The sequence below is a fragment of the Pocillopora verrucosa genome, chromosome 4, assembly GCF_036669915.1.
Source record: "Pocillopora verrucosa isolate sample1 chromosome 4, ASM3666991v2, whole genome shotgun sequence".
Classification (NCBI taxonomy): Eukaryota; Metazoa; Cnidaria; class Anthozoa; order Scleractinia; family Pocilloporidae; genus Pocillopora; species Pocillopora verrucosa.
The window spans coordinates 803039-829578 of NC_089315.1; the positions used below are offsets into that span (position 1 = coordinate 803039).

The 26540-nt window shown below is 37.6% G+C and overlaps 4 protein-coding genes across 7 annotated transcripts; 2 read left to right on the top strand and 2 right to left on the bottom strand.

Moving 5' to 3' along the window:
• Window positions 1-756: 756 nt before the first annotated feature.
• On the top strand, window positions 757-4845 carry LOC131785361 (octopamine receptor beta-2R-like). Of its 2 annotated transcripts, none has more exons than XM_059102251.2 (4): window positions 757-851; window positions 1013-1055; window positions 1289-3099; window positions 3216-4845. In XM_059102251.2, the coding sequence occupies exon 4, from the start codon at window positions 3254-3256 to the stop codon at window positions 4343-4345; it is 1092 nt and encodes a 363-aa protein (XP_058958234.2). In that variant the 5' UTR covers window positions 757-851; window positions 1013-1055; window positions 1289-3099; window positions 3216-3253; the 3' UTR covers window positions 4346-4845. The 2 variants fall into 2 exon arrangements, with proteins under 2 accessions (XP_058958234.2, XP_058958233.2); XM_059102250.2 differs by having other exon boundaries at window positions 1289-1395.
• Window positions 4846-9217: 4372 nt separating this feature from the next.
• On the bottom strand, window positions 9218-11109 carry LOC131785362 (tachykinin-like peptides receptor 86C). The gene has a single exon (XM_059102252.2). It carries the CDS (start codon window positions 10960-10962, stop codon window positions 9871-9873), a length of 1092 nt encoding a protein of 363 aa, XP_058958235.1. The 5' UTR covers window positions 10963-11109; the 3' UTR covers window positions 9218-9870.
• Window positions 11110-15630: 4521 nt separating this feature from the next.
• LOC131785368 (tachykinin-like peptides receptor 86C) lies at window positions 15631-22858 on the bottom strand. 3 transcript variants are annotated; one of them, XM_059102259.2, is made up of 4 exons: window positions 21102-21484; window positions 20382-20974; window positions 19987-20119; window positions 15631-18502 (listed from the first exon to the last, which is right to left on the bottom strand). In XM_059102259.2, exon 4 carries the CDS (start codon window positions 18476-18478, stop codon window positions 17384-17386), a length of 1095 nt encoding a protein of 364 aa, XP_058958242.2. In that variant the 5' UTR covers window positions 18479-18502; window positions 19987-20119; window positions 20382-20974; window positions 21102-21484; the 3' UTR covers window positions 15631-17383. The 3 variants fall into 3 exon arrangements, with proteins under 3 accessions (XP_058958242.2, XP_066022046.1, XP_058958241.2); XM_066165949.1 differs by lacking the exons at window positions 19987-20119; window positions 21102-21484 and adding an exon at window positions 22632-22858; XM_059102258.2 differs by lacking the exon at window positions 19987-20119 and having other exon boundaries at window positions 21102-21483.
• Window positions 22859-23789: 931 nt separating this feature from the next.
• On the top strand, window positions 23790-25156 carry LOC131785378 (D(4) dopamine receptor-like). The gene is made up of 2 exons (XM_059102267.2): window positions 23790-23856; window positions 24010-25156. Exon 2 carries the CDS (start codon window positions 24089-24091, stop codon window positions 25154-25156), a length of 1068 nt encoding a protein of 355 aa, XP_058958250.2. The 5' UTR covers window positions 23790-23856; window positions 24010-24088.
• Window positions 25157-26540: the final 1384 nt, after the last annotated feature.

The following is a 26540-nucleotide window of genomic DNA, read 5'->3' on the forward strand; positions in this document are numbered from 1 at the left end:
CAGTTTTGTGAAGCCGATCAACCTGTAAAGGAGGACTCAGAAGAGGTGGATCTTCTTTTAAAATTGTTAGTGTTATTTATTTATGTTATTATTTCTTTTGCAGAAAAAAGAAATAATCACTTTCGAAAATTTGTAGCATGCTCTTGATGAAATGTAGAATATTCGTTAATTAAAACTATAAATTTTTTATAAATGCACTTTTATATATGATGTTCATCATCTGTCCATCAAAGAAGCTTTACTGTGCCACAAGTCGTGCAAAATATCAACCCACGAAATATCTGCGACTTAAAAGCTAATTTTGTCTGAGGAAATGAGTAATTTTTAAGTCACACGTGAGCTTGTTTTGTTGGAGACTGGCGCCAGCAACGCTGGTCCAATTCCGTGTACAAGGCCGGCCGCCACCTTAGCGCAATAAGTCGCTCTGTGTATGGGAGAACTGGTTTCTGGATCATTCATCCAAGTATTGATTAAAGTATGAATTTGAAACATGTCTGCCTTTATTGACATTCGTTCCTGTTAAAGAGGAGTAAAGGGGGTTAGTTACTAGAGAAACTGTGATACTGTGCTGGTGGAAGGGTAGTTCAAGGTGTTTTGGCTTTATCAATGTAAATGTAAATTGGCCTCCGTAGAAAAAATTAAATTATGAATTGTCCACTATCGATTCGCACTGACAAAGGACTGACGCTCGAAACGTCAACTCAAGAAAATTTCTACAGTGGCCAAGTTACATCATCTACTCAGTTGATAAAACCAGTGAAAGAAGAACAATTTTATGAAGCTGCAGAGGATCCACTACAAAGTCATATCAATCAAGGAACCTTTTTCACTTAGGTTTCCTGTCTTTAATGGTAATATTCGGTTTTCCTCTTTCCCCTTTAATTAAGAGCGACACAATATCCGGAACTCCTACCGTCTGAAATTATTTGAATACCGTTATCGCAGTTGTTTATTTGTTGCAAAATCGAGACTCAAAAGCGGGCACTAATATATCGGATCTTTTTTATCAAAGGTTTGCATCCAGAACTTGTCATTTCTTGATGGTCGTTTTTCAGGTAAAGATCGACAATGCTGGTGATTTATGCATTTGTATCAATCAACTTCGATGCTGACGATTTGTCGTCGTTTGAAACTGAGGTCCATTAGGTCGAGTATTTTTTCGGAAAACGTAATTAGATCTTATACTCTTGATAACGAAACGTCGGCAGGCAGGCAGGCTCGGAAAGTGAACGATTCTAATCTTTCATTAGGTGATTTGTTTACATTGCTTCGGTTTTTTTAAATACAGTTGGACTTCTGGTTTTCAAGGCGTGGCTTTGAGGCAGCAAGGAAGGCCAACTTTTGAACAGCTTTGATGATACTGGAAATAAACGCTACTCACGGTAAAAGACAAGGGTATGTTTCAACGAAAGATAACAGAAGTTTGGCGTGTTTAATTTTTTTTACGTGTTTAAAAGTTAATTTTCCTTCCAGGTTTGACACGTATCGACAGCAAAGCGCTAACTAATGATGAGTTGGCCAGCGAGTGGGCTCTTATTAGCGCGTGCCCGCGAGATCTCTATTAAGGGCCTGACACTAAGAGTACCAGACTCCAGCAGCTCTCCTTGCGACACGTCTCAAATCTTATCCACGGTTTGTTGTTCTCGAGAGTCTAAAAAAAGAGGCTAAAAACCTGACAAGAATTCTACTTTGGAAGCAAATGAAATTCAAGCTTTTAAAAGAGTCGAAATAATCTTAAGGGAAAGGATAATCAAAGATCTTTGCCCCTCTCTCTTGCCATCAAATTTGCGTGTTTCGTAAGATTGTGAGCTTGAAGGCGATGCTGAAATACATGCAGAGCCATTTCGAAACTCACAGTTATATTTCGGATCAAATAGACTGTAATCATTTATCTTACTTGTTTTCGTGCATATTGAATTTTCTTTTTCTGAAATTTATTTTTTGATCGAGGGGAATAATTAGCGAACTTAAAATATTAAACGGAATCAAATTGCATTTTCAATGAGATAGTCCATGGATTTTTAAATTTTACTCATAGTGTGTATTTTGACTGCGAAGAAAAAGCCTAAATATGTATTATTCAATTCGCTTAACTTGCAAAACAAACAAAGGACAAATGTCTGTTTTTTCATTCGTGTGAACGGTGGGCCCCAATAAAACTTAATATTTTGGTTCCGTTATATTTGCTGCACCAAAAAATTATTTTCTTACGAAATTCAGAATAACATAGAGGGTAACACCATCGTGAATGAAGCCATTGTTTTGTTTTCATAAAACTGTCGCCGATGAGTGAAGGTCTCTCTGCACCATAATCTATCATCAAAACGGCAAATTGATTAAAAAAAGCCAGGTAACTTTGCCATATATTTATGTTATTATAGTTTTACAGAATTTCGAATGCCGCTTTACTGTATTAGGCGCACTCCAGCTAGGTATTGAATGTTTTATGCGACCGCCGAGCGGGTAATTTTGAATCGAATTGAATTGACTAAACTGCAAAACACCATAGGAAGGCTTACAAACATGAACAAGAAAATCAGTCCTTTTTTTTCTTCATCAGCCTACAAAGTGGGTTTTGCTAGAAATAAAAAGTCAACCTTAGAATGTGTAAGAATATGGAACAAACATTGCAAATCAGGAGACCACAGCTCACCGACACGCCACGGCAATATAAGTTTTAAGTTACGTCTATATGTGACGAGACGAATTCAAAACTACCTTTAAGTAATGCAAACAAAACTCTGTTGTGTCGGCTCCTTTGGCTTACAGTTTTCAAAATTTATATCTATCCATCCGAAGGATTATTCTTCAATAATAAATATTATGAGTAATTCCTAACTTAAGTAAATAAATTGCTTTCGAGGCCATTATTTGTCTTCGATACATTAGCTCATTATTCCTGATATTTAAGTTATTAGAAACACTTGAGGATGGGTAAAGAATGATTGAAAGACAATTCGTCGCGGCTCTGGAAGTTTTCATATATTATCAATTTTTAATAACTTTCGTAAATTCGCCATAAATGTGGAATTTCAGAAAACACCAAAATCTAACTGTCGACATCCAATGGCACAAAAAACGTTTGATTGATTCCTAAAGGTAAGAGTGCAGTGATACGCAAATTAGCTACCATGGATTAAGTTTATATATCTCTTTCTAGAAGCAGTTACACAAGTCACATGTGATAGACATTTTTGTGTAACGCTCTTTTTCAGCCCCTCAAGAGTTATCCAAAGCGTGAAGTAACACAGAAATGTCGTTATTTACCAACACTACTACAAATGGAACCAGTATTACCGCCGAGAACGCAATTGAACAATATGAAGAACCAAAAGCTCTGTACATTTTCCGTTTAACCCTCTTCTCCGTGATCATCTCGGCCAGTTTAATCGGCAACTCGATGGTTTGTTATGCTGTGTGTACCATACCTTCCCGCAAGCCTCTGTCCTACCATCTCGTCGCTAACATGGCCTTCGCAGAAATTCTAAGCAGTGTTTGTTTGGCCGTCATGTTTGCGAGCTGGCAGAATCCAACTGACGTCGGTCTTCAAGAGGCCGCATGCATTTTGAATCCGTTGCAAGTAGTTGCTCTTCTCGTTGTGATCTACTCACTGGCTGCCATCGCTTTTTATCGTTACAGATTCATTGTAAACCCTCTTCCACGCGGACCATTCGTTAAGAAGATTACAATTCTGACCATATCTGGGCTGTGGCTGTTGTCATTTGCAATCGCCTGCCCCTTTTTCTTCGGTCTCAGATTTAGAAATGGTGAATGCATCGAGCTGCCTGTCGCAAACAATGAGTACTATGTAATAATTAGATTCATCCTGAATTACGCTTTACCTTATGTGATAATGCTGGCATCTTACGGAGCCGTGGCGTGGAACCTGAATAGGCGGATTGGACAGATAGAAAAGAGGACCCGAAACTCGACGGTCGCATCAATTGACCAAACTCAAGCTGAACTCGAAGTTATGCAAGACAACGAGCAGCAAAGATACGCTCCATGTGAGGAGAACGAAACAAAAAAAGGAATGGTTGAGCAAAAGAACCGAAGAGGTACTAAACACGAAACTACAGACTTGGAGAGAGATTTACTGAAGATGATTTTTGTACTTATTATTACTTTTGTTGTTTGTTATTTTCCGTATCAAGCCCATTATGTGTGGGAAAGAGTTTGCAACATCACTGCGTATCAATTTAAATATCATCAACTCTTTATTGATTATAATTTTATTTTGATTTGCCTTCCCAGCGCCTTACATCCTTTGTGTTATGGAACAATGAACAGTTTCTTTGCTAAGGCGTTCTCCAAAATTATTCTCTGCAAATCCATGCAATCTTAAGTGAAAATTGAAATAGTATATTTGTATATTAAGTGCATGTGTGGTCCTCAGAACCTGACCAGGTTAAGAATCGCAGCTCAAGCTAGCTTATCGCTTTTAATAATGGTAGTCAGCATTAGCAAAACTCTATTTAACCAATCCGAAGATCGAGGTGTGAAAAGTTTATTCTTGTGTATATTTCGATAAAGTTTTGATATTTTACTTGTGTAAAGAAATGCCATAACAGCACAGGATTATATTTGAGTGAAGTAGCATGGCTGGCGAGGAAACGCTCCAAACGTAAATTAATCTTTTTACACTATGCAAAACATGGAATAAAGTAGAATTGCAGTACCTCCAGTAAAAGTGGTTGACATCTCCAATCCAACTTTTACCATGAAGTCCTGTATAGGAAAGATTGACCAATGTAAATTCTCAAGAACAGATTATTATTTATCTTTAATATTGCTGACCTATCTTTCAACGTTTCTCCCCTGGACTAAGAAATACCTGGGAAAATACCTGGGAAATTTTCGACACTTCTTTGGCTTTTCTTAACATCAGATTTCAATCGAAGGCAAAGGTCTACGCACTAGTGTTTGCTACAAACCTACAGATTCACAGTTACTTGTATTCGTCTTCGCATCCATCACACATCAAGAATTTCATACCTTTTTCACAGTATCTCAGACTTCGTCGTTTATTTAGTGACGACTCTGATTTTTCCGAAAAATTAAAGGCTATGTGCCAGTTTTTCGATAAACCTGGCCATCCTACGGTTTTTTTTCGTTCAAGCGGGCCACCGCAGGGTCCAACAAATTGATCGACAGTCGGCACTACAAACGGCTGAGAAAGAAAATACTGATCGCTTTCTTTCACTCTAACATTTCATTCTGACAACCACGCAGTTACATGTGCGCGCGTAGATATGGAATTTCTCTGCGAGTATATTGTCATAATTTTACAAGAAGTCTGAGACCAGGTTAATTCGTGGAGTCTTAAGAACAGACTGGTTGTCCACGAAGGTAAATTCGAAGCAATGATTTTGAGCACTAAGCCCTTTATAGGTCCTATGAAACCTCTGAAGTGGGGCGACGACATCATTTGGCACGTATCCTCCTCTGAGTGCCTCGGAGTTACAATCGATGACAAATTATCTTGGTCTCAGCACTGATCGAACTAACTTGTTCTTCATTTCACATGAAAGTTAAACTGCTGAGACGTATAAGTTATCTACCCAAATCTATTTTAGAAACTATTTACTTTAAGACAGTAATCCCAAGTGCCTTATATGGAATTGTGATATGGGGGTCTGGCACCAAACTTAAAGAACTAGAAATGAAACATATTAGAATTGCTAGACTGATACATAACTTACCAAAATGTATGAAGGATGATGATATATTAGCAAGAGTTGGGTGGATGCCTCTTGAGTATTTCTATAAGTTTCGTATTCTAACTATCACTCACATGGCATTTTATGGCTTGGGCTTAGATGAAGTAAATTCCTTGGTTGTTACGTGCTCCAATAGTTAAAATCTCAGAAAATCGCTAAATATTTTAATTGATAGACCTAATACAGAACTTGGCCGTAGTTCTTTTGTACACAGGGCAGCAATTGCATGGAATTCATTACCGGATAATTTAAGACACTTTTCCGATCCAATTGCTTTTAAAAATAGGCTTAAAAAGGCAAAAAATGATGTTGTAAATATAAATTTTGGAAAGGGGGGGGGGGGGGTGGCTCTGTTGTTTATAATAAGAATTCAACTTTCTACTATTTCTGATATATTATGACGCATTTATATTTGCATTCATTTTGTTTCTTATTCAGGACTTAACTCTAGGTTATTATCTTATTTTACGTTTATTTGTCTTTTATCTTAAAATATAGTAGGTCCACATCAGCTGTAAGGTTACAATTTTTTAACCTACTTATCAAATAAAGATATGATGATGACAATGATGTTGACTTGATATCTCACGAGTGATCGCAGCGAACGAGTCAGACGTCGAGTTGAACACGAGAAGAGAAATTTTGTATCTACGCGCGTCCATGTATTATTTTGTTTATCGTATAAACACAGTAGCCCTTTATTGACAAGAAAAGTTGGACCAACGAATGAAAATAAAAAGGATCGACAATCCCCGAATAAATATCGTAAAGTGTGTTGGCACCAAGCCTCATGATGAAAAAACGCGTTGAAACGCTACAAAAACAAACAATGGGCATAATTTTCAAAATACAGAATCCTTCTTTATTGACTTGGTCCTTACCGACAGAAGTAATCTTCCAAAATCGGCCTGTGGTAAATCTTCCATTTGATGATTTTCGTTCTCAGCCGCGAGAAATGCCATTACCAAAGAACACTGAATGCGTAACTTGCCGTTTTCCTTTCCGTATTTTGGTATTTGTCCCCTTCTAGGAAAGTTTGAACGTCTCTGTCTCAGTAAGCGAAACGGATTTTTCAGTGTTTTAGACGCCATAATCTGAAAAAGTTCCAACAAACGACCTTGGATTGAGAATAGTGAAGGCTACACCGTTCATTCACCAACCTGACTGAAAGGCGCGATAGGCGAGTGACGTGTCAGCAGCTGATTGGCGATATCAAACACACGTGAAAAAGTACGATATTTTTTCACGTGTGTTGTTACGGCTTTTCTTGGGGCTGGAAATCCTTGTATAACATCATAGTTTATATGATAAAAGTTCTTATTATAACATTTCTAACGTGGATAGCCGCCTTTGAATCTTTCAAAGATGAAATTGGCGTTACATTGCCATGCTTTGTGACTTAGATTGGTTTAGAAAATTTGCGTCACCCTCCCGACCAACCGCATGATAGATTAAAACCAATCGCTAATCGATTACTCGTGTTTTCCCGCGCTCTCATTGGCTCCACGGTATGTTTATCTTGCTGACCATCGAAATTTTTTTATGAATTAAATCGAATAATGCTCCATCTTATTTCGGTGGTGAATTATTGATTAGGTTAGTATGGTATGCTGTACAGTCGGCCTAAATTTCGACCTTTCTTCGAATCGTTTCCATAAATCGATATTGACCTTAAATGAGCTGAACAAGACTTTAAAAATACTGCCAGGAAGCTGCCTAGTTTTTATTTCTTGGAGATTGTGCTGTGAAGAATCTTCTGCTACTATAAAAAGAAGTAAGCGTTACGAGTACTCTATATAACGCAGGTATTGAAGCAAAATTTCATAGTAAGATAGATGTACAGACACTTATAGGTAGAAATGTGATCGTAGAAAAAAATTTTAATTTATTGTGGAGCAGCTAAGGTAGCCTGATTATCATTCATTTTCATGGCGCTTGTTTCTTATGATGATGCTATCTCCTTCATCAAATCATTCTTTGCGAAAGCATGACAAAAAGATATCAAAGCCTGTTCCTTATATGGAAGTTTAAAAATAGTAACCGTGTACGTGAAAACGTTTGTGATGAACCGTTGAGAAGAGGTTTTTTTTATTTACAAAATTTTACTCTGCACTCTTACGATTGCAACGTGCGTAAAACGTACGTAGTAGGTAAACGTTCATCTCAAAGTACCAACGCATGTTATTTTTTTAAGCGCACGTTCACGCGCGTGGACAAACGCTACAGTGGCAATCCAGCTTAGTGGCACGACATTTTCCCGGTGTTTCGGGCGTTTGAGGGCCGCGATTTTCTTTAACATCTGGAATTTTCGCCAAGAAGAAGCCCTCAACTGCATACACGACCATCGAAGAAGCCGCATTTTGACTCATCACTCGGAAAACTCACTCATAACTCGTAATAGTGTCATGATGCCGTTCAACCACACACTATCCCAGGAAACTCCTCTGCACATTTTAATTAAAATTGAACAACACGTTTTCAAGACGGTTATCATATTATCGTTGAGATCGATGCGTCTATAACTCTGTCATTTTCTTTGAAAAGAACCAATGATCTCTTGAAATGAAGAGAAAAAAAATAATTAGGTCCATCTTATGACTGACAACTCAATTTTGTCATTTGTTAGAACTTGTAAATATAATTATTATTTATGTACAGTCTGTACTTTAATGTTTGTATTAATATTCTTCAAAATTTGTTTAATTTCGACGAATATGTTATGTTTACCGACTGAAGGAACATCTGAGAGATGTTTAAAGGTAGATTTTCCCGTTTCCTTCTTTCATCTACCTTATGAGATCTATAATATTCTTTAGCTCTATCAGCTGTAAACAACCTCGAAGTTCTTGTCAACAAATTTGAACTGCAGGATGTTTTGACTTCTGATTGTCACTATGTCTGGAGCCCTGAGGATGTTTAAAACACATCGACTCACACTCAGCGTTAAATATAATTACCCCAGGTTTTGTTTTCATGATGACTTTCCATCAAATGCGTGTGTTTCTTCCGAACAAAGAAACGCTTGTAATGATTGTTCTCGAAGTTTCTCCCTCTTCTGTTCAACACAGATCCATATCCAATAACTGGAACATTTGCAGACTCGAACCTGGCGCTGATTTCGCTGCTTGCTGAAATTTTTATGTAACCCGACATATCTGTGGTTAATTTTTATTAAAATATGCGATGTATTTATAAAAGTACAAAATACACCATCTGTTTCGTATTTCTGGTCACTTGTTCCCTACGCCCGATAACCCGATCACTCGATTACTTGAAGCTCTTTCGCTTTCCCTACACGTTCGATTTATTAGGAGTCAAATTATTTTTCCTTTGCCCACAGAATCAGTTCTTTTCAGGCATTTTTATGTTGACAAAAATACCCCTCCATCCTTCCAAAAAACACACATTAAACTTTCCTGAAGTACTTCAGAGGACTTTTACAGTTATTGATCACATTTTAAAATCCTTTAATCAGCTTCGTCTCATTAAACCACCGGAAGCACATATATTTCTATATACAATGGTTTAAACTATATATCATCTGGCAAATTTTGCTCAAGGAACTGAATGATCAGGAAATAATCTATGAGCTTCTGGTCTAAGTAATTTTCCAAGCAAAATCACCGATATGTGATTCTCAAGAGTTTTTATTCAAAATGCACGTGGCGGCAGGAAGTCGTTATTTTCGACGACAAATTGAAAGGCTAGTTTACTTCAATCTGATCTTGCTGAAAACGATCCCCAGCATAACTGAATTTTCAATACGTTACTGAAGGTATCCGTTTTACAGTGTTCCTGTGATTTAGACTAAGGAGACTATTGATACGAGTGCTCTCACTGACGTGAATTGTATTTTTAAAATAAACATACTCTTACATATCAACCTCTACCACGCTTGCATCGTTATAATGGGTATCTTTTTTCAAAGTTGTTCGAAAGCAAACAGTTTTCCGCGAACAATCTTTTGCGGTATTTAAACTCTGGAACTCTCGACTGGAGGACATTCCTTTCGTGTCCAAGATGGCTGCCAGACATTTACAGCTGCCACACTGGGAGCGTAGAACTTTTATTGAGTTCGATTCAAAAATGAGTCAGTTTCACAGCTTGGTAAAGGTTTATCCAAAGTTCCACTTGCGACTTGAGGTACACATTAGTCATAAGGTCTACAAAGAATGATTTTGGAGAACGCCTTAGCAAAGAAACTGTTCATTGTTCCATAACACAAAGGATGTAAGGCGCTGGGAAGGCAAATCAAAATAAAATTATAATCAATAAGGAGTCGATGATATCTAAATTGATACGCAGTGATGTTGCAAACTCTTTCCCACACATAATGGGCTTGATACGGAAAATAGCAGGCAACAAAAATAATGATAAGCATAAAAATCATCTTAAGTAAATCTTTCTCCGGGTCTGTGTTTTCGGGTTTGCTTTCTCTTCGGTTATTCTGATCGAACACGACACTCTTTCGTTCCTTCATTCTCGTGTCCTCTCCCAAATCTTGTAGCTCCGTTTGATCTTCGATTTGGACAACACAAGACGATTCGGCAGTCGAGGTCCGATTTCTTTCGTTAATCCGTACAATTCGCATCTTCAAGTTCCACGCCACTGCTCCGTAGGATGCCAGCATTATGACATAAGGTAAAGCGTAGTTCAGGATGAATCTAATTATTGCATAGTACTCATTGTTTGTGACAGGCAGCTCGATGCATACACCATTTCTAAATCTGAGACCGAAGAAAAAGGGGCAGGCGATTGCAAATGACATCAGCCACAACCCAGATATGGTCAGAATTGTAATCTTCTTAACGGACGGTCCGCGTGGAAGAGGGTTTACAATAAATCTGTAACGATAAAAAGCGATGGCAGCCAGTGAGTAGATCACAACGAGAAGAGCAACTACTTGCAACGGATTCAAAATGCATGCGGCCTCTTGAAGAACGACGTCAGTTGGATTCTGCCTGCTCGCAAACATGACGGCCAAACAAACACTGCTTAGAATTTCTGCGAAGGCCATGTTAGCGACGAGATGATAAGACAGAGGCTTGCGGGAAGGTATGGTACACACAGCATAACAAACCATCGAGTTGCCGATCACACTGGCCGAGATGATCACGGAGAAGAGGGTTAAACGGAAAATGTAAAGAGCCTTTGGTTCTTCATATTGTTCTATCCAGGAAACAGATCCCACCGTGGAGGGCTCTGTTGAGTTTGCGATGTACGAATTGTTGATAAACTCCATGTTTTTTGTCGTCCTCCCGCTCTTGTCGTTGGTCTTGTCCTCTTTGTTAACACCTTTACTGTGAGAGAGATAAGCAGACAACAGATACTGTAGTGCGAAGCCGTTTTCACAAAGACTTTTCCGCCGTCTTCCTCCCGACTGTTTTGTTGATATTCAACGTCACGAATGGCTTCAAATGTTTAACCTGTCAATATATGAATGACGAATTGTATTGATTTTAATTATAATTTAAGTTATCAATGCAGCTCTCGTATCTTGTATCTCGATATACATTAGCTGATGATAATAACTAGAATTACACTTTTAAAGGCTTTTAAACATTTTCCCCGATGAATTCTTTGTTGAGTATTGACTGACACAAATGACACCAAATTTTCAGACCGTGAATGGCAAATGAATGACGAATCAGTGATAAATTATAAATGCCGGTCTCGTCAAAGATCGCTCCGAGAACAAAGAACGGCGCGAGCGTACTTGGTATATTAAAAACCCAGCTGGTACAGAGCCATAATCATTGCATACTCATCAACTGCCAGAGATTCACGAAGTACATTGGTGGGCTTTAAATAAACTTGTAAACATTCTATGGGGTTTAAGTATGCCATCGTATTATAAGAGGAAGTTATCGAGGTAAATTATTGAAGATATCCTACCGATAGGCAGAGATAAAACTCACTTCAGTTATCACTAGAATCTGCCTACAGCTTTTCATTTAGTTTTGTATGGGGAAAAACTCACGCGAGATATCGTAGCTACAGCTTTTAGCAAAATTCACTTCGGACAGGTTTGCAAATAACAATTTACTTCTCAATCAGCATATGAATTTTTTTAAAAGTAAACAGAGATTTATACTGCAGAGACAACTCAGATCAGAAAATATGAAACTGCTTTTTAACCAAACATTTGATAGTTTGATGAGAGCACAAGACGTCAGCCTGTTAAAAAATAAGAGAAGCACCTCGAACTTTCTTCTCGTCACCCACACTGTTCACTCATAGCTAACACTAATGTTCTTTTGTTACCGCGCGCGTACGCTAGGAACCTCTACTGCACATTTGATCAAAATTGAACTGCACAATTTCATACCTGACGGTTATTTGCGAGGTTTGATCAGCTTGATCTAATTCCTGTCTTTTCTATCGAAAGAAACCGATGATAAAAATAGATACCATCTCTTTATTGAAAACTCAAGAGTTGTATGTAGAATTAAAGTCTAAGTAGTTCAAGTTAGAACTTGAATGAAAATTTGCAATTGAATCAAGCGAATTTTTCGTATGTACTGACTGAGAGAACATCTGGCAGATGCTCAATGGCACATCAATCTTTCAATTTCCTTAAACCCTAGTCTCAAGTAGTCCGAACTATGAAGCGCCGCTACAACGCATGAGGCGGGACAACTCAGCGCTGTCAGCCGCGGAGAATCTTGCTTAAACGAAAAGGGAAAAACGTTTGGTTCTCAGACGTCTGATTGTTAATCAGTTTCTTGGCTTGGAAGTGAAACTGAAAAAAAAACCGGATTTAAATGTCATCACACCAATCTTATTTTACCTGTGATTATTGTAAACTGTGATCTTCCAAAACAACGCATATTCAATCACATAAAGATGACGCAAGAACCTTCTAACTGCTTATCAGAACATAACCTCCTAAACCCGTGGAACTGTCAGAGAATATGATAGGCAACCGGAGGTCCTTCTAAAAAGAAAATCAGACTAAAGGTATATTTGAACCAAGCCTCAGTGATACTCAATCTTTTATCCGCTTATCTTTGTTCCTAAATTTACAGAAAATAAAGTAATCCATGAGTTTCCAGTCTTTGTAACTTCCTTTAAGGAAGTTGTAGTAAGTAAGTAAGTAAGTAAATAAGTAAGTAAATCTTGATTTCAATAGGGTGCGCAATTACAGTCAAGACTGTATTCTCCCTTATGGCCCTATCAAACTGAATTGCAGTAATTCTGATTACAGACATTTATTATACTAAAATAGGAAGATACTAAGGATATTATAAAACTTAAGATTACATAGAACTTAAAATCACATTGATAAGAACTAAATATTCTGTCTGTTGTATATATTTAGTAGTATGGCATAAAAAATTATAACTCAATGTCTACCTAGCTCCTTAGCCGTCATTACAGATAACATTTAGAAAGTTTGATTTTTCACTCAACTGCTTTTGCTGACAACTTTTCCTCAGTTGGATCTGTTTACTAGAGGCTTGAAGGCTCTACATGTTGACAAGCACAGTTTCAGAAGTAATAACTGAGCGTATGCATAGAGTTTCAGCCGTTTGAAAGGTTGGTTTTAGACTTGACAGCTCTGGCTGACAACTTATCCTTAGCTTAATCCGTTTATCATAGAGTCGTCAATCACATACTCAAAACTGCATTGAAAAAAAATGATGATCAAAGCTGTGACCACGTTAAGGAGTATTTAGTCATTTCTCTTTGTTACATTGATCTGCCTGGATCAAATGCGAAACTGACTCTCGTCAAATGGACATCATTGACAATCGAACCCTGTATTGACGGGTTACCCACGGGGAATGGAGGGGTGGCTGCTTAATTCAGGTTAACCGCTTAATACAGCTTCGACAGAATAGGGGCCAAACGCGATGAAAAAACAAAAAACACCTTTTTGTCCTAACAGTCCAAGCAAGAAAGACATTTGAACTCAAAGTGCTAACATTTGTTCGGGAGATAAACATGGAAAATTTGACTTGAGAGATTATTATTGATTTTTTTTTTGGTGTTTTCACTTTAAGTGGTCGCACAATACAGGTGGAAACAATACAAACAAGCAGTTGGGACTCAGTCAAGGGTGACCACGACCGCTTAATAATGGTGGCGCATAAAGAGGTAAAAATTAAATTACTTGAGGAGAAACAATTTCGAAACAAATTTCGGAACTTTGACCAATATGGTGCCCCTTAAACACAGGTCCGACTATACGTTGTATTAATGTCTATCATTTGAGAACAATACAAATTTTTCATTGCGGTACTACGTTTAGTCTTGTGTTACAAACTCTAGAGTGTGTTGCATCAACACTTACATCAGCTCGCTGTTCGTCTCGTATTCGGCAAAGAACTGTTGGCCCACAGGTATTCATGTTCGAATTATCCTCCATCAAGTCCACAATGAAGCTCACTTTTATTCTAGAACTTTCTGAAAACTTAAATGTGTTCGAATATGCGAAGAAAAACATACGCCTCAAGTAGAGGATATCAACAATAGCCTCTACTTGGTGCAAAAATATGTATGGATACAGTTTTTCGAGAGTGAAATTCGTTGAGAAACGAGAGATTCGAGGAACAGATTATGCCCAAGGACACACATACGATGATATTTTGGTGCAAAATGGAGGCTATTGTGTAAAGTATCCTTCAAACATTTTGTAACGCGCGTGAAAAAATGTTTGCGAATAGCTTACCGTTTGTTACGTGGGAGGTTTACTTTTCCGTGTTCTCTAGTAGGATTTTATGAACTTACAGAAATGTGCTTTGGATATTCTCCAGCTTCAGCTGTGGAAATATTCGGTAACGTAATACTTTTAGACCAGTCGCACGCGAGCAAAAATATTTGATGGATTCAAAGAAGGAATAATGGTATGATGTTGAGCATGATCTTATGAATCATCCGTACTGAGGTCTGAATTATTTGCCGAAGTCGAAGACTAATGTTGATAACGCAGACACGAGGTTTGATAATTTATGATATCATACGAAAACCAAATTCTGTAAGTGTTTCATCCTACATTTTTTAATTAATAGTAATCTGCAAAAGACGACATTTCTCTCCGAGTCTGCAAAAGTTTTAAAATTTAACACGGACGGAAGGCTTGAAAACGAAGCAGACTTTGAACGCAATATCCGCTGAGTGTCATATCCCCTGCAGATATTGTATTTATCATGTCAGCTTCACACTGTGTCACACGCTATTGTAAATTGATATATGCTCTCGACCAATCAGATTATACGTGGTAAGTCTAGGGTATAATTATTCCTCTTATCACGAACTTAACCTGGTCAAATTCTGTGTTATACCGCATGAAGACATTGTTAAATGAGAATTTAGCACGAAACAAGATATTCGGATATTGAAATATTGCTTAGGGTTTTCAAAAATGTGCCGTCCGCTCAAATTGAAAAAAAAATGGTTTAGTTTTAAACTTAAACCATAACTCGATCCCTCCTATAAGAATTTGTTAAATTGATATTCCAGTTTTCGTAAGTAATTTTGGGAATCTGGGCTAAATATGAAAGTTTCCATTTTTCGACCATAACTTACATTTTTGCGATTTTCACGTGTTCAACTCAGTAGAAGCGTACTAAAGAGCGCCAAATCACTTTGGATAACTCTAAGACAAAATTAAGGCTCACATTAGTCATGGAATATTTGCTTGTTTTTTAGTCACACTACTAAGGATATGCAGCAAATCTCGAGAGATTCAAGCTAAGGGTTCGGGTTAAACCAGAGATGTTCTTTTATGTTAATATACCGAAAAATGGATCCAAAGGACTTAAACATAGACGATGAAATGTGCAAGTCATCAAATTACTTCATTTTTATTTTTTTTATTCATTACAAAATTAACATTACAGCACTATTTAAGTTATCACTGTAAACATTTCTAACAAAAAAGCAAAAAATAAAAAAAATTCCCAAGATGATGATAACTTTTCTAAAATTACACTTGCACTACATATTTATTCACCCTTCAGCAAGATATTATAAACTGATAATTTTTTACCCTTTAGCTCAGTCCTATTAAACATCATGCTTTCTTCTCAATAATTATACTTTTAATTTCGTACTTCATAACAATTCTGGCTGCAAATACTTTTGTCCTAAGTGGAATTTGGCTTCTTCTGCAGTCCCACAAGAACAATTTCCCGATCAATTAATTTATTTATTATTTTATTTTGCTATTTTAGTTTATCTTTGATTCCATGAAGTTATATTCGAGTTTCTTATTTTCAGTCTCCCTCTCCCCCCCCCCCTCCCCCTACGAAACAATCGTCGTCCTCTTTTATAGAAATCATTTCATTCTTAGGCAGAGTAAATAAGTGGAAACAGCCAACTTAAAGATTATCTCCAATTTATCATGTATCATTATACAAAATTTATGATGTTGTATAACTTGAGGATTACAAACCTTTCTTTGGTTCATCTGATGCTACTTGCCGGCTCGCTTGCTCTGAAATTTCACTTTTAATTGACGAAAAAAGCGATAGAGAAGTCCGGAAAATGGTCGGACATAGTAAAAGTTGGCAGATTAGCTCAGCTCCGTGTTTTGTACTCTGATTCAGCACGCTGTATCAACCAATGAAAGCGCACGTCATATCCGAACTTTATTATAATATAACGTAAATTAATGTCTGCTATACTTCGTAATTGGAGAGCTGTTCGATTGAGTTTTGTATAACCAAAACCAAACTGATAACATCGGCCAAGCAGATAAAACGTTGACATCACAAGTAGTCAACGACCTCAAAGGCGGAAAGTGGATTGAATGAAATCGCAATTGGACTCAATTTTAGAGTCTGCATAAAGACCATGGCGCGAGTTCTCTAAATCAATCATAAAGCGCATTGAAGAATAACCAATGCAGTGCTGAATTGTTTTCAAATCTCCATCGAAAATTGCTCATGGTTCGCGTGATTAATGAACAGAGACAAGTAGGTGACGTGCCTGTCATTTACAAACAACATGTCAAAAAACCGCAAACAACAAGCCAACAGTGAAAACAACTGACAATTTAGGAATAAATGGCCCATTAGCCTTCCAAAGTTTCATGAAAACCGTTTGTCAGTCGACAAAAGAAATCTCATCTTTGAAAAAGCATTCTTTTTTTTTTCATATCACTTACATTTGTAAAGTTGCTCAAAAGTATCTTCTATTAACGTTGTCGCCGCAGATACACAGACTGCACAAGATGATAAGTCTGTATACGAAATAATGGCCTAGTTAACAAGTCAATTTTGAGATAAACTCACCATTCCTGAACGGCATAAAACACTGATGAACTACTCAGTTGTCAAAACTTCCATCCTGAAACTGCTCTAATAACAAGGCAAAACGAAGCTAAGAGTTTGCTCGAACTTGAACAAGGCGCTTTACGACTTAAGAAACATATTCATTATTGTGTTTTTCAGATCTACAAAGAATAATTTTGGAGAACGCCTCAGCAAAGCAACTTTTCATTGTTCCATTACACAAAGGACGTAAGGCACTGGGAAGGCAAATCAAAATAAAATTATAATCAATAAGGAGTCGATGATATCTTAATTGATACGCAGTGATGTTACAAACCCTTTCCCACACATAGTGGGCTTGATAAAGAAAATAACAAACGACGTAAATGATTCGCAGCTTGGTAAAGGTTTATCCAAAGTTCCGCTTACAAATTGAGATACACATTATTCATAAGATCTACAAAGAATGATTTTGGAGAACGCCTTAGCAAAGAAACTGTTCATTGTTCCATAACACAAAGGATGTAAGGCGCTGGGAAGGCAAATCAAAATAAAATTATAATCCATAAAGAGTTGATGATATCTAAATTGATACGCAGTGATGTTACGAACCCTTTCCCACACATAATGGGCTTGATATGGAAAATAACAAACGACATAAATGATAATAAGCATAAAAATCATCTTAAGTAAATCTTTCTCTGGGTTTGTGCTTTCGGGTTTGCTGTCTCTTCGGTTATTCTGATCGAGCACGACACTCTTTCGTTCCTTCATTCTCGTGTCCTCTCCCAAATCTTGTAGCTCCATTTGATCTTCGATTTGGACAACACAAGACGATTCGGCAGTCGAGGTCCGATTTCTTTCGTTAATCTGTACAATTCGCATCTTCAAGTTCCACGCCACTGCTCCGTAAGATGCCAGCATTATCACATAAGGTAAAGCGTAGTTCAGGATGAATCTGATAGCTACATAGGACCTATCCTTTAGGAAAGACAACTCCTCACACTTACCATTTCTAAACCTGAGACCAAAGAAAAAAGGGCAGGCGATTGCAAATGACAACAGCCACAGCCCAGATATGATCAGAATTGTAATTGTCTTTACTGATGATGGTGTACGTGGAAGAGGGTTTACAATGAATCTGTAACGATAAAAAGCGATGGCAGCCAGTGAGTAGATCACAACGAGAAGAGCAACTACTTGCAACGGATTCAAAATGCATGCGGCCTCTTGAAGACCGACGTCAGTTGGATTCTGCCAGCTCGCAAACATGACGGCCAAACAAACACTGCTTAGAATTTCTGCGAAGGCCATGTTAGCGACGAGATGGTAGGACAGAGGCTTGCGGGAAGGTATGGTACACACAGCATAACAAACCATCGAGTTGCCGATTAAACTGGCCGAGATGATCACGGAGAAGAGGGTTAAACGGAAAATGTAAAGGGCTTCTGTTTCTTTATACTGTTCTATCGAGGAAACAGATCCCACCGTGGAGGGCTCGGTTGAGTTTGTGATGTTTGTGAAGTTACTGATCAGCATCTTTTGGTCTTCTTCAGTTGACACCTTAAAAGGTTTAAATTATACTGTCAAATCAGAATATTTTAGACTTCATTTAAATTACACTGTTAGATCAGAATATTTAAGACTTTAGTAAGCTTTCGTGCCACTTCAAAGTTTATTGAGGCAAAAGGAACTATTCTAGCTATCGCGAGGATAAACATTAACACTAGTCCTTCATTTCATGGGAACCCATTTAATTTAGCAACTTAATCTGTTTCTCGATATCAATAACTTAAAACTGCCTTTCTTTTCCATTTACTCCAGTTTTTGCACGGATGAATATGTGTTTTAGTCTTCCTTCAAAGACTGTGTAGAATTTTTAACAATCGTTCATTAAATTAAGAGCCCTCACTTATTTTGATGAAAGATCCTTGAATACATCTAAAATAAAGTCCTTTTGTAACTTTAAGAGGGTTCAAGTTCTTTCCGCAAGTTGTAGAGAAACTGAACCAGGTAAAGTAACATGTGTGACTTACAAAGGTAACAAGCAGCTTCGTTGATCAGTTTTTTATGCGCGTTTCTCGGCTTTGATAGAGTAACAAGTTGGAACGCGTTTCTCCGCACAATCGAATCCCTTTGTAATGTAAAACTCAAGATAACTTGTGCAGGTAATTGTAAGCCTCGTAAAAATTTTTTAAATTATCTCCATTTAACACTAATTGTATTTTCAGCCGCAAACATCATAAAATATTTCCCTATGCTGTTCATAGTTTTGTGCACAGTCTGCTGGTACCTCATCAAAATTTCAATTACTTTTTGCTAAATGCCTTCATGGCAACAACATCTCGATTAATTGCGCGGTATTTGGGAGATAATTTAGCAGCGTTTCATGTCGAAAAAGAGCCAGTCTGAAAGGAAAGAATTCACAAATATCTTGATAATGAGCTTGAGGCCCAAGTAGCAACTAAATGCAGCATTCAGTGTGTATGTTTCTGGGAAGTTGTTCAGATGTCGAAGCAAAAGATGGTAAATTTGGTCGTTCGATGAATAGAAACGAGTATACTTGCCTTGTTTTCACCAAGTACTTTTTCATAATAGTGTCCAGAAACTGAATCAGACTTACTCTTTTTCTGTGATGAATTGCTGAGTGGAAATTTGCCAGAATTACCAAAACTATTTCCTCCGTAATCAAGTTTTGTTTGAGTGCGTGAAAAAGTGCAAGGAAACGGCAGCTGGACTGTCGAAGTTAAAGTGCAAAGCGTTTTAAAAGATCTACAATCTGAACATGAGAATCAACATGTTCGCCAAAAATTGGAAGAAATCACTCAGTAGCACAATAAAAAGTATCTTAAAAAATCGTAACTTGCATCTTTATCTTCGTTGGTGTTGTTGTTTTTCCTTGTTGTCGGGAGTTTTTTAAGTCCTTCCAAACTTACTTATGGTTAGGCTTTTTTGTACATCGTACGCGTTTGTCATTGAGGCTTAAAAAAAATCGTCCTCAATTTGCCATTTTGAATGTTATTATTACAAAGAAGTACGTTAATAACCTTTGCCGTAAAAGCACTATCCAGCGCGTGGCGATTTTCTCCAGTTTTGGTGGGTTTGTAGCTGCACAACTGGTAAATTTTGAAACGTACGCGAAGAACCCATTTCAGTGCTGGGGATATCCATATTTCATTTCTAGCCAATCACAGACCGAAAATAAAAGAGAATACTGTGAACTACAAAACTACAAAAGGATCGCCACATCATAACTTAAAGGAAAACATACATCATTCTGCACTTCTCGTGACATGTATTTACAAGTTGGTCATGGAATCAGCTTGCGACCGAAATTCCTTTCTGCCGCAAATTTCAAGAGAGGAAAAATGCGGCAGAACCAAACGTACAAGGTCAGTTTAAGGGAGAATAAGCTAAAATAAACTATCTTGTATTAAACTACCTGTCGTTCACTCCTGCAGATTCGCTGAGTGCTTGCACTTAAGCTTCAACCTTTCGTTGTGACAGTCGCCTACTGACGAACAAAGCTCAACTGAAATATTAACGCCCAACGGACAATTATCACCTGCATAAAACAGTTTGGGAAATGCAATTACATTTAAGCTCTAAAGCTGTCAGGATATACATTAATGAAAAGGGCCGAGTTTTACGCAGAAAAAAGATGACAATTTATTTTGTGAGTAAGAATTGAAGTCCAAACAAGTCTTTAAGACATGATATTATATTTATTTCCTACCACCAACGGTTATTTGAACCATTGTTTATGGAAACTACAATTAAAGGCCCGAACTTTTCATTGAATAATTTCAATTACTGCCGCGACAAAACGTCGAGTATCTTCTGCATTCGGACCACGTCCGCCGTCTTTTAGATTCTCTTAAAGCATCCTGGAAGCTTTAAACTTGTCTCCATCGGCGAAGTTTTTTTCTTCACCACGTCGCTTACACCCTTTCAATCCTAGTTGTCCATTTAAAATTCCGGGCAAAGATCTCTGCTACCAATAGCGGAAAAAACCATGGAAGCGTCTGCATAAACCTAAAGGGAAATAATTATCATATATATTAATACTGGAATAAGAAATAGCTCATTCACTCTTCCACCTGTATTCCATTTAGCTGTTTGTGCATTAAACTAGTAATTAGTTGTAGCACAGAATACTTACGTATTACGATATCGTTGGAGATGAAAGTGAGTATTTTACACACGGGAAATAGGACATAAGCTGTAGCTAAATGGGTTGATCAATAGAGCTGTACGCCATACTAACGAGAACTAAATGCGCTTAGCTCGAGAAAGCTGTCTAAGGCTGTGAACTTTTAATAAACAGAAGTACTCAACGTCACCAATATTTGTGCTCTTATAAATATGCTCATCGTTCTTTTGGGTACTGGATTATCTCAGTATCTTTCCCAAATGTACAATTGCACAACCTTTTGGTTCGCAATATCTTATTGAAATAAAACCAATCCGCTGTTTGTGTAGAAAAGCTGACTGCAATGCTTCTGGGATAACGAAAAATCACTCAATTTTAAATGATCGAAGCTTCTTGACACTAGCGGCGGCCACATGGTCAGTTCTAGACGCAAATAACGCGACATGCAAATGCAGATCATATATAATGGACAATGACGACTCGGAAAGTACAAATAAGGACTTAAATTATATATTTTTAATTACAAGTTTTCTTCAACCTACTTTTTCACTTCATATAAAAACTGGCACGTAGGAATCATTTTCAATGTCAGCCTGTCACTCCACTAACGGGGAAGTACTATGATGAAATCAATTTATAAAATAGAACGTAGATTTTGAAACTAACCATCCAGTAAAATTTTACTTTCATAAAAAATATTTATGTTAAATAATTCATCCTTTTACCTACGAGAAAAAAAAAGTTTTCTGAACGGTTTTTGTTCGGTAAACAGTTTTCGTCTGTTTATTAAACTGTTTTTTCTTCAATGGAAACAAACGCTGCATTTAATAGTATAATGGTGATAAAAATGTTCCTTAAGAGAAAAAATTAAATCAATCAATTGTGAATGAAGGAGAATAACTAGCATATAAACAATTTTCTTCGGCAAAAAACAGCTGCTTGTTTCCATGAGCTTGGTACGGTATTGAGCCGATAATTTTACGCAGACAAGATTTTGCCAGCTAAGCGGCAAATTGCCACATAGGACCCACGCAATTTTTCACTACTTCCCGACAGTTTTGTGAAGCCGGTCCATCTATATATTTCCAAAGGAGGACTTGGCAAACGCAGCGTAGTCTTTCAGGGAATGGAATATTTTAATTCATGATTCAATCGTGACAAACGGAAGGGACAGGGGGAGGAGGAAAAAACTTAAGTGCCAATATGTTTCTGAGGGAGCCATAAAAAGCTCTTCATTTCTGTTCCTGGACTGCATTGGGCATCAAAGTTCGTCGTGCTCGTTCGATCCACCTTCCCATAATATGTTTCGAACCACGCCCATACTTGGTATGCCACGTAATCATAAATAAAAATAATGATAAAAGAAAAAAAAATAGGAAAACACTCGGACCAGGTGGGTCGTCTTTAAATTGATATATTATTTTGTGCAGAAAAAAGAAATTTCACTTTCGAAAATTTGTAGCATGCGCTTGATGAAACGTAGGATATTTGATTAAAACTATAATTTTGTTATAAATGCATTTTATTTATGATGCTCACCATCTGTTCATCAAAGGAGCTTATCTGTACCACAGGCAGTGTAAAATATCAATCTCCATCTGACCCACGAAATATCTGCTTCTTAAAGCTAGTTTTGTGTGAGGAAATGAGTCATTTTTTTAGTCCCGCGTGGCTTTGTTCTGTTGGAGACTGTCGCTAGAAGCGCTGGTCCATTTTCGTATACGAGGCCAGCTGCCACCCTAGCGCAATAAGCTCTGCGTACGGGAGAACTGGTTTCCGGATCATCCATCTAAGTATTGATCAAATTATGAATTTGAAACAAGACTTTCTTATTGAAATATGTCCCTGTAAAGAGTAATAAAGAGCGTAACTTTCTAAAGAAACTGTGATGTTGCGTTGGTAAAAGGGTAATACAAGGCATTTTGGCATTATCAAATGTCCTTATAATGTAAATTGGCCTCTGTAGAGAAAATTAAATTGTAGATTTTCCACTATCGATTCGCACTGACAAAGGACTGACGCTCGAAACTTCAGCTTTAGAACATTTCTACAGTGGCCAAGTTACATCATCAACTCAGTTGATAAAACCAGGGAAAGAAGAACAATTATATTACGCTAAAAAGGATCCATCTGCGACGAGAACGTAATTTAGAAATTCAAATTAATCGCGCAGCTTTTTTCACTAAGGCTTCCTGTCATTAATCTTTTCAAATCTTCCCCGCGAGCGGAGAAATGTGCGTCCTTCCTAAGCTGTCTTCACATTCCCTAGTTATAAGTTTTTACACTCGCAGAGTGATGACAAAATGAAGTTTCTATGGATATGTGATCACCTAGGTATTCATTCCCAAAGTTTGTTGTTCTTGAGAGTCCAAAAAGAACTAAATCATCTGACAAAAATTCTACTTTGGAAGCAAATGAAATTCAAGCTTTAAAAGGGTCGATATAATCTTAAAGGGAAAGGGCAATCAACGATCTTTGCCCCTGACGAATTAAAAAACTACCTTTAAATTATGCAAACAAAAACTCCGTTGTGTCGGCTCATTAATTCCTTCAGCTGACAGTTTTGAAAATTTATATTTATCCATCCGAAGGATTATTCTTCTATGATAAAAAAAAAACGAGTACTTGCTAACTTAAGTAAATAATTGCTCTCAAGGCCATTATTCGTCTTCGATGCATTAGCTCATTGTTCCTGATATTTTAAGTTATTAGAAACACTTGAGGATGGGTAAAGAATGACTGAAAGACAATTCGTCGCGGCTCTGTAAGTTTTGAAATGCTATAAATTTTTAATAACTTTCGTAAATTCGCCATAAATGTGGAATTTCAGAAATCCCCAAAATCTAACTGTCGACATCCAATGGCACAAAAAACGTTTGATTGATTCTTAAAGGTAATTTTATATATCTCTTCCTAGTAGCAGTAACACAGGTCACCTGCGATAGAAGATTCTCGTTTTCAGCCCCTTAGGAGTTACTTATCACAGGAACACGGAAATGTCGTTATTTACCAACACTACCATAAATGGAATCAATACCTCCACCGTGAGCGCAATTGAACAATATGAAGAACCAAAAGCTCTGTACATTTTCCGTTTAACCCTCTTCTCCGTGATCATCTCGGCCAGTTTAATCGGCAACTCGATGGTTTGTTATGCTGTGTGTACCATACCTTCCCGCAAGCCTCTGCCCTACCATCTCGTCGCTAACATGGCCTTCGCAGAAATTCTAAGCAGCGTTTGTTTGGCCGTCATGTTTGTGAGCTGGCAAACGAGTCCAACTGACGTCGTTCTTCAAGAGGCCGCATGCATTTTGAATCCGTTGCAAGTAATTGCTCTTCTCGTTGTGATCTACTCACTGGCTGCCATCGCTTTTTATCGTTACAAATTCATTGTAAACCCTCTTCCACGCACACCATCATCAGTAAAGACAATTACAATTCTGACCATATCTGGGCAGTGGCTGATGTCATTTGCAATCGCCTGCCCCTATTTCTTTGGTCTCAGGTTTAGAAATGGTAACTGTGAGGAGCTGTCTTTCGTAAACAATAGGTCCTATGTAGCTATCAGATTCATCCTGAACTACGCTTTACCTTATGTAATAATGCTGGCATCTTGCGGAGCAGTGGCGTGGAACTTAAGGAGGCGAATTGTACAGATTGAATGGCTAAATCGGGATTTGAATGTTGTACCCTCTCGTGATGATGAAACTGAGCTCCAAGAGTTAAGAGATGGTACGAGAATGGAGAAAAGAAGGAGTGTTCTGCTCGATCAGAATAACCGAAGAGACAGTAAACCCGAAAACACAGACCCGGAGAAAGATTTACTTAAGATGATTTTTATTCTTATCATTATTTTTGTTACGTGCTATTTTCCGTATCAAGCCCATTATGTGTGGGAAAGGGTTTGTAACATCACTGCGTATCAATTTAGATATAATCGACTCCTTATTGATTATAATTTTATTTTGACTTGCCTTCCCAGCGCCTTAAATCCTTTGTGTTATGGAACAATGAACAGTTTCTTTGCTAAGGCGTTCTCCAAAATCATTCTTTGTAGATCTTGAAAACACAAGAATAAATATGTATCTCAAGTCGTAGAATGCCATGCTCGAGTTCGAACAAATTCTCAGGTTTGTTTTGCACTGTTATTAAAGCAGTTTCTGGGTGAAAGTTTTGTCAACATGAGTTGTTCCTCAGTGTTTTACGCCGTTCAGGACTGGTGAGTTTATCTCAAAATTGACTTGTGAACATATACAGACTTATCATGATGATGAATTTTTGTGCAGCTGCGTATCTGCGGCAACAACGATAGTGGAAGATACTGTCGAGCAACGTTACAAATGTTAAAAACTTTAATTTACTTCAAAACGGTTCAGAGACCGGTACTATCTTTATGCAACCTCTACTAATTTCGTTCTAACGTAAAAAAACATGACAAATTTTTGGTCAAAAGTTCAAGATTTAAAACCAATGACCAACCTGGAACTTTCAGATGCGCTCGCTCACGATGCAAAACTTGTCCTTTCCTTCAAAACAGAAGAAAATGTCGGGACCCAAGAGATCCATTAAGATCACTGATCACTTCACGTGTGACAATGTCCTCTATTGCATAACTTGCACTTATTGTAAAACGTTATACATCGGTGAAACAGGAAGACGACTAGGTGACCAATTCCGAGAACGCCTTCGCGACAAAGAAAAGTGAAAAGGACGCATCCAAACCAGTCGCTAGACGCTATAATCTCCCAAATCATTTTAAGCAGCATATTGTAGTTTGCGACCTTTCCCTCCGTCTAGGCAGTTCGGAAAGCCCCATAACACTAGAACAAAAATTTGTATTTCAAATCGGCACTCTTAATCTCCACGGTATCAATGAGAGCTTTTCATTCAACTAATTTATTCTTGTTTTCTCGCCACCATATTCCCACCAATAGCACAGATACATTTTCGGTATAGGCCTGTGGCAAATCTTTCAGTTGCCGATTTTCGTTCTCAGCCGCGTGAAATACCATTACCAAAGACACTGAATACGTAACTTGCGGTTTTTCTTTCCGTATTTCGGTTTTCTTCCCCTTTCAGGAAAGTTTGAGCGTCACTGTCTGTAAGCAATACGGATTTTTCAGTTTTTTAGCAGCCATAATTCGAGAAAATTCCGACAAATGACCTTGGATTGAGAATGGTGAAGGCTACGCCGTTCATTCATTAACCTGACCGAGTGGCCCCGGCGAAAGGCGAGTGACTTGTCAGCAGCTGATGGTGAAAAAATATCGTATTTTTTCACGTGTTTTGTTACGGCTTTTCTTAGGGCTGAAATTCCTTGTATTACATGATAAAAGTGTTTATTACAACAAGTCTAATTTGGATCTCCGCCTTTGAATCAAGAAGATACAGTATGCGCTAGTAGATTATCTTTCAAAGATGAAGTTGGCGTTACATCACCATGCTTTA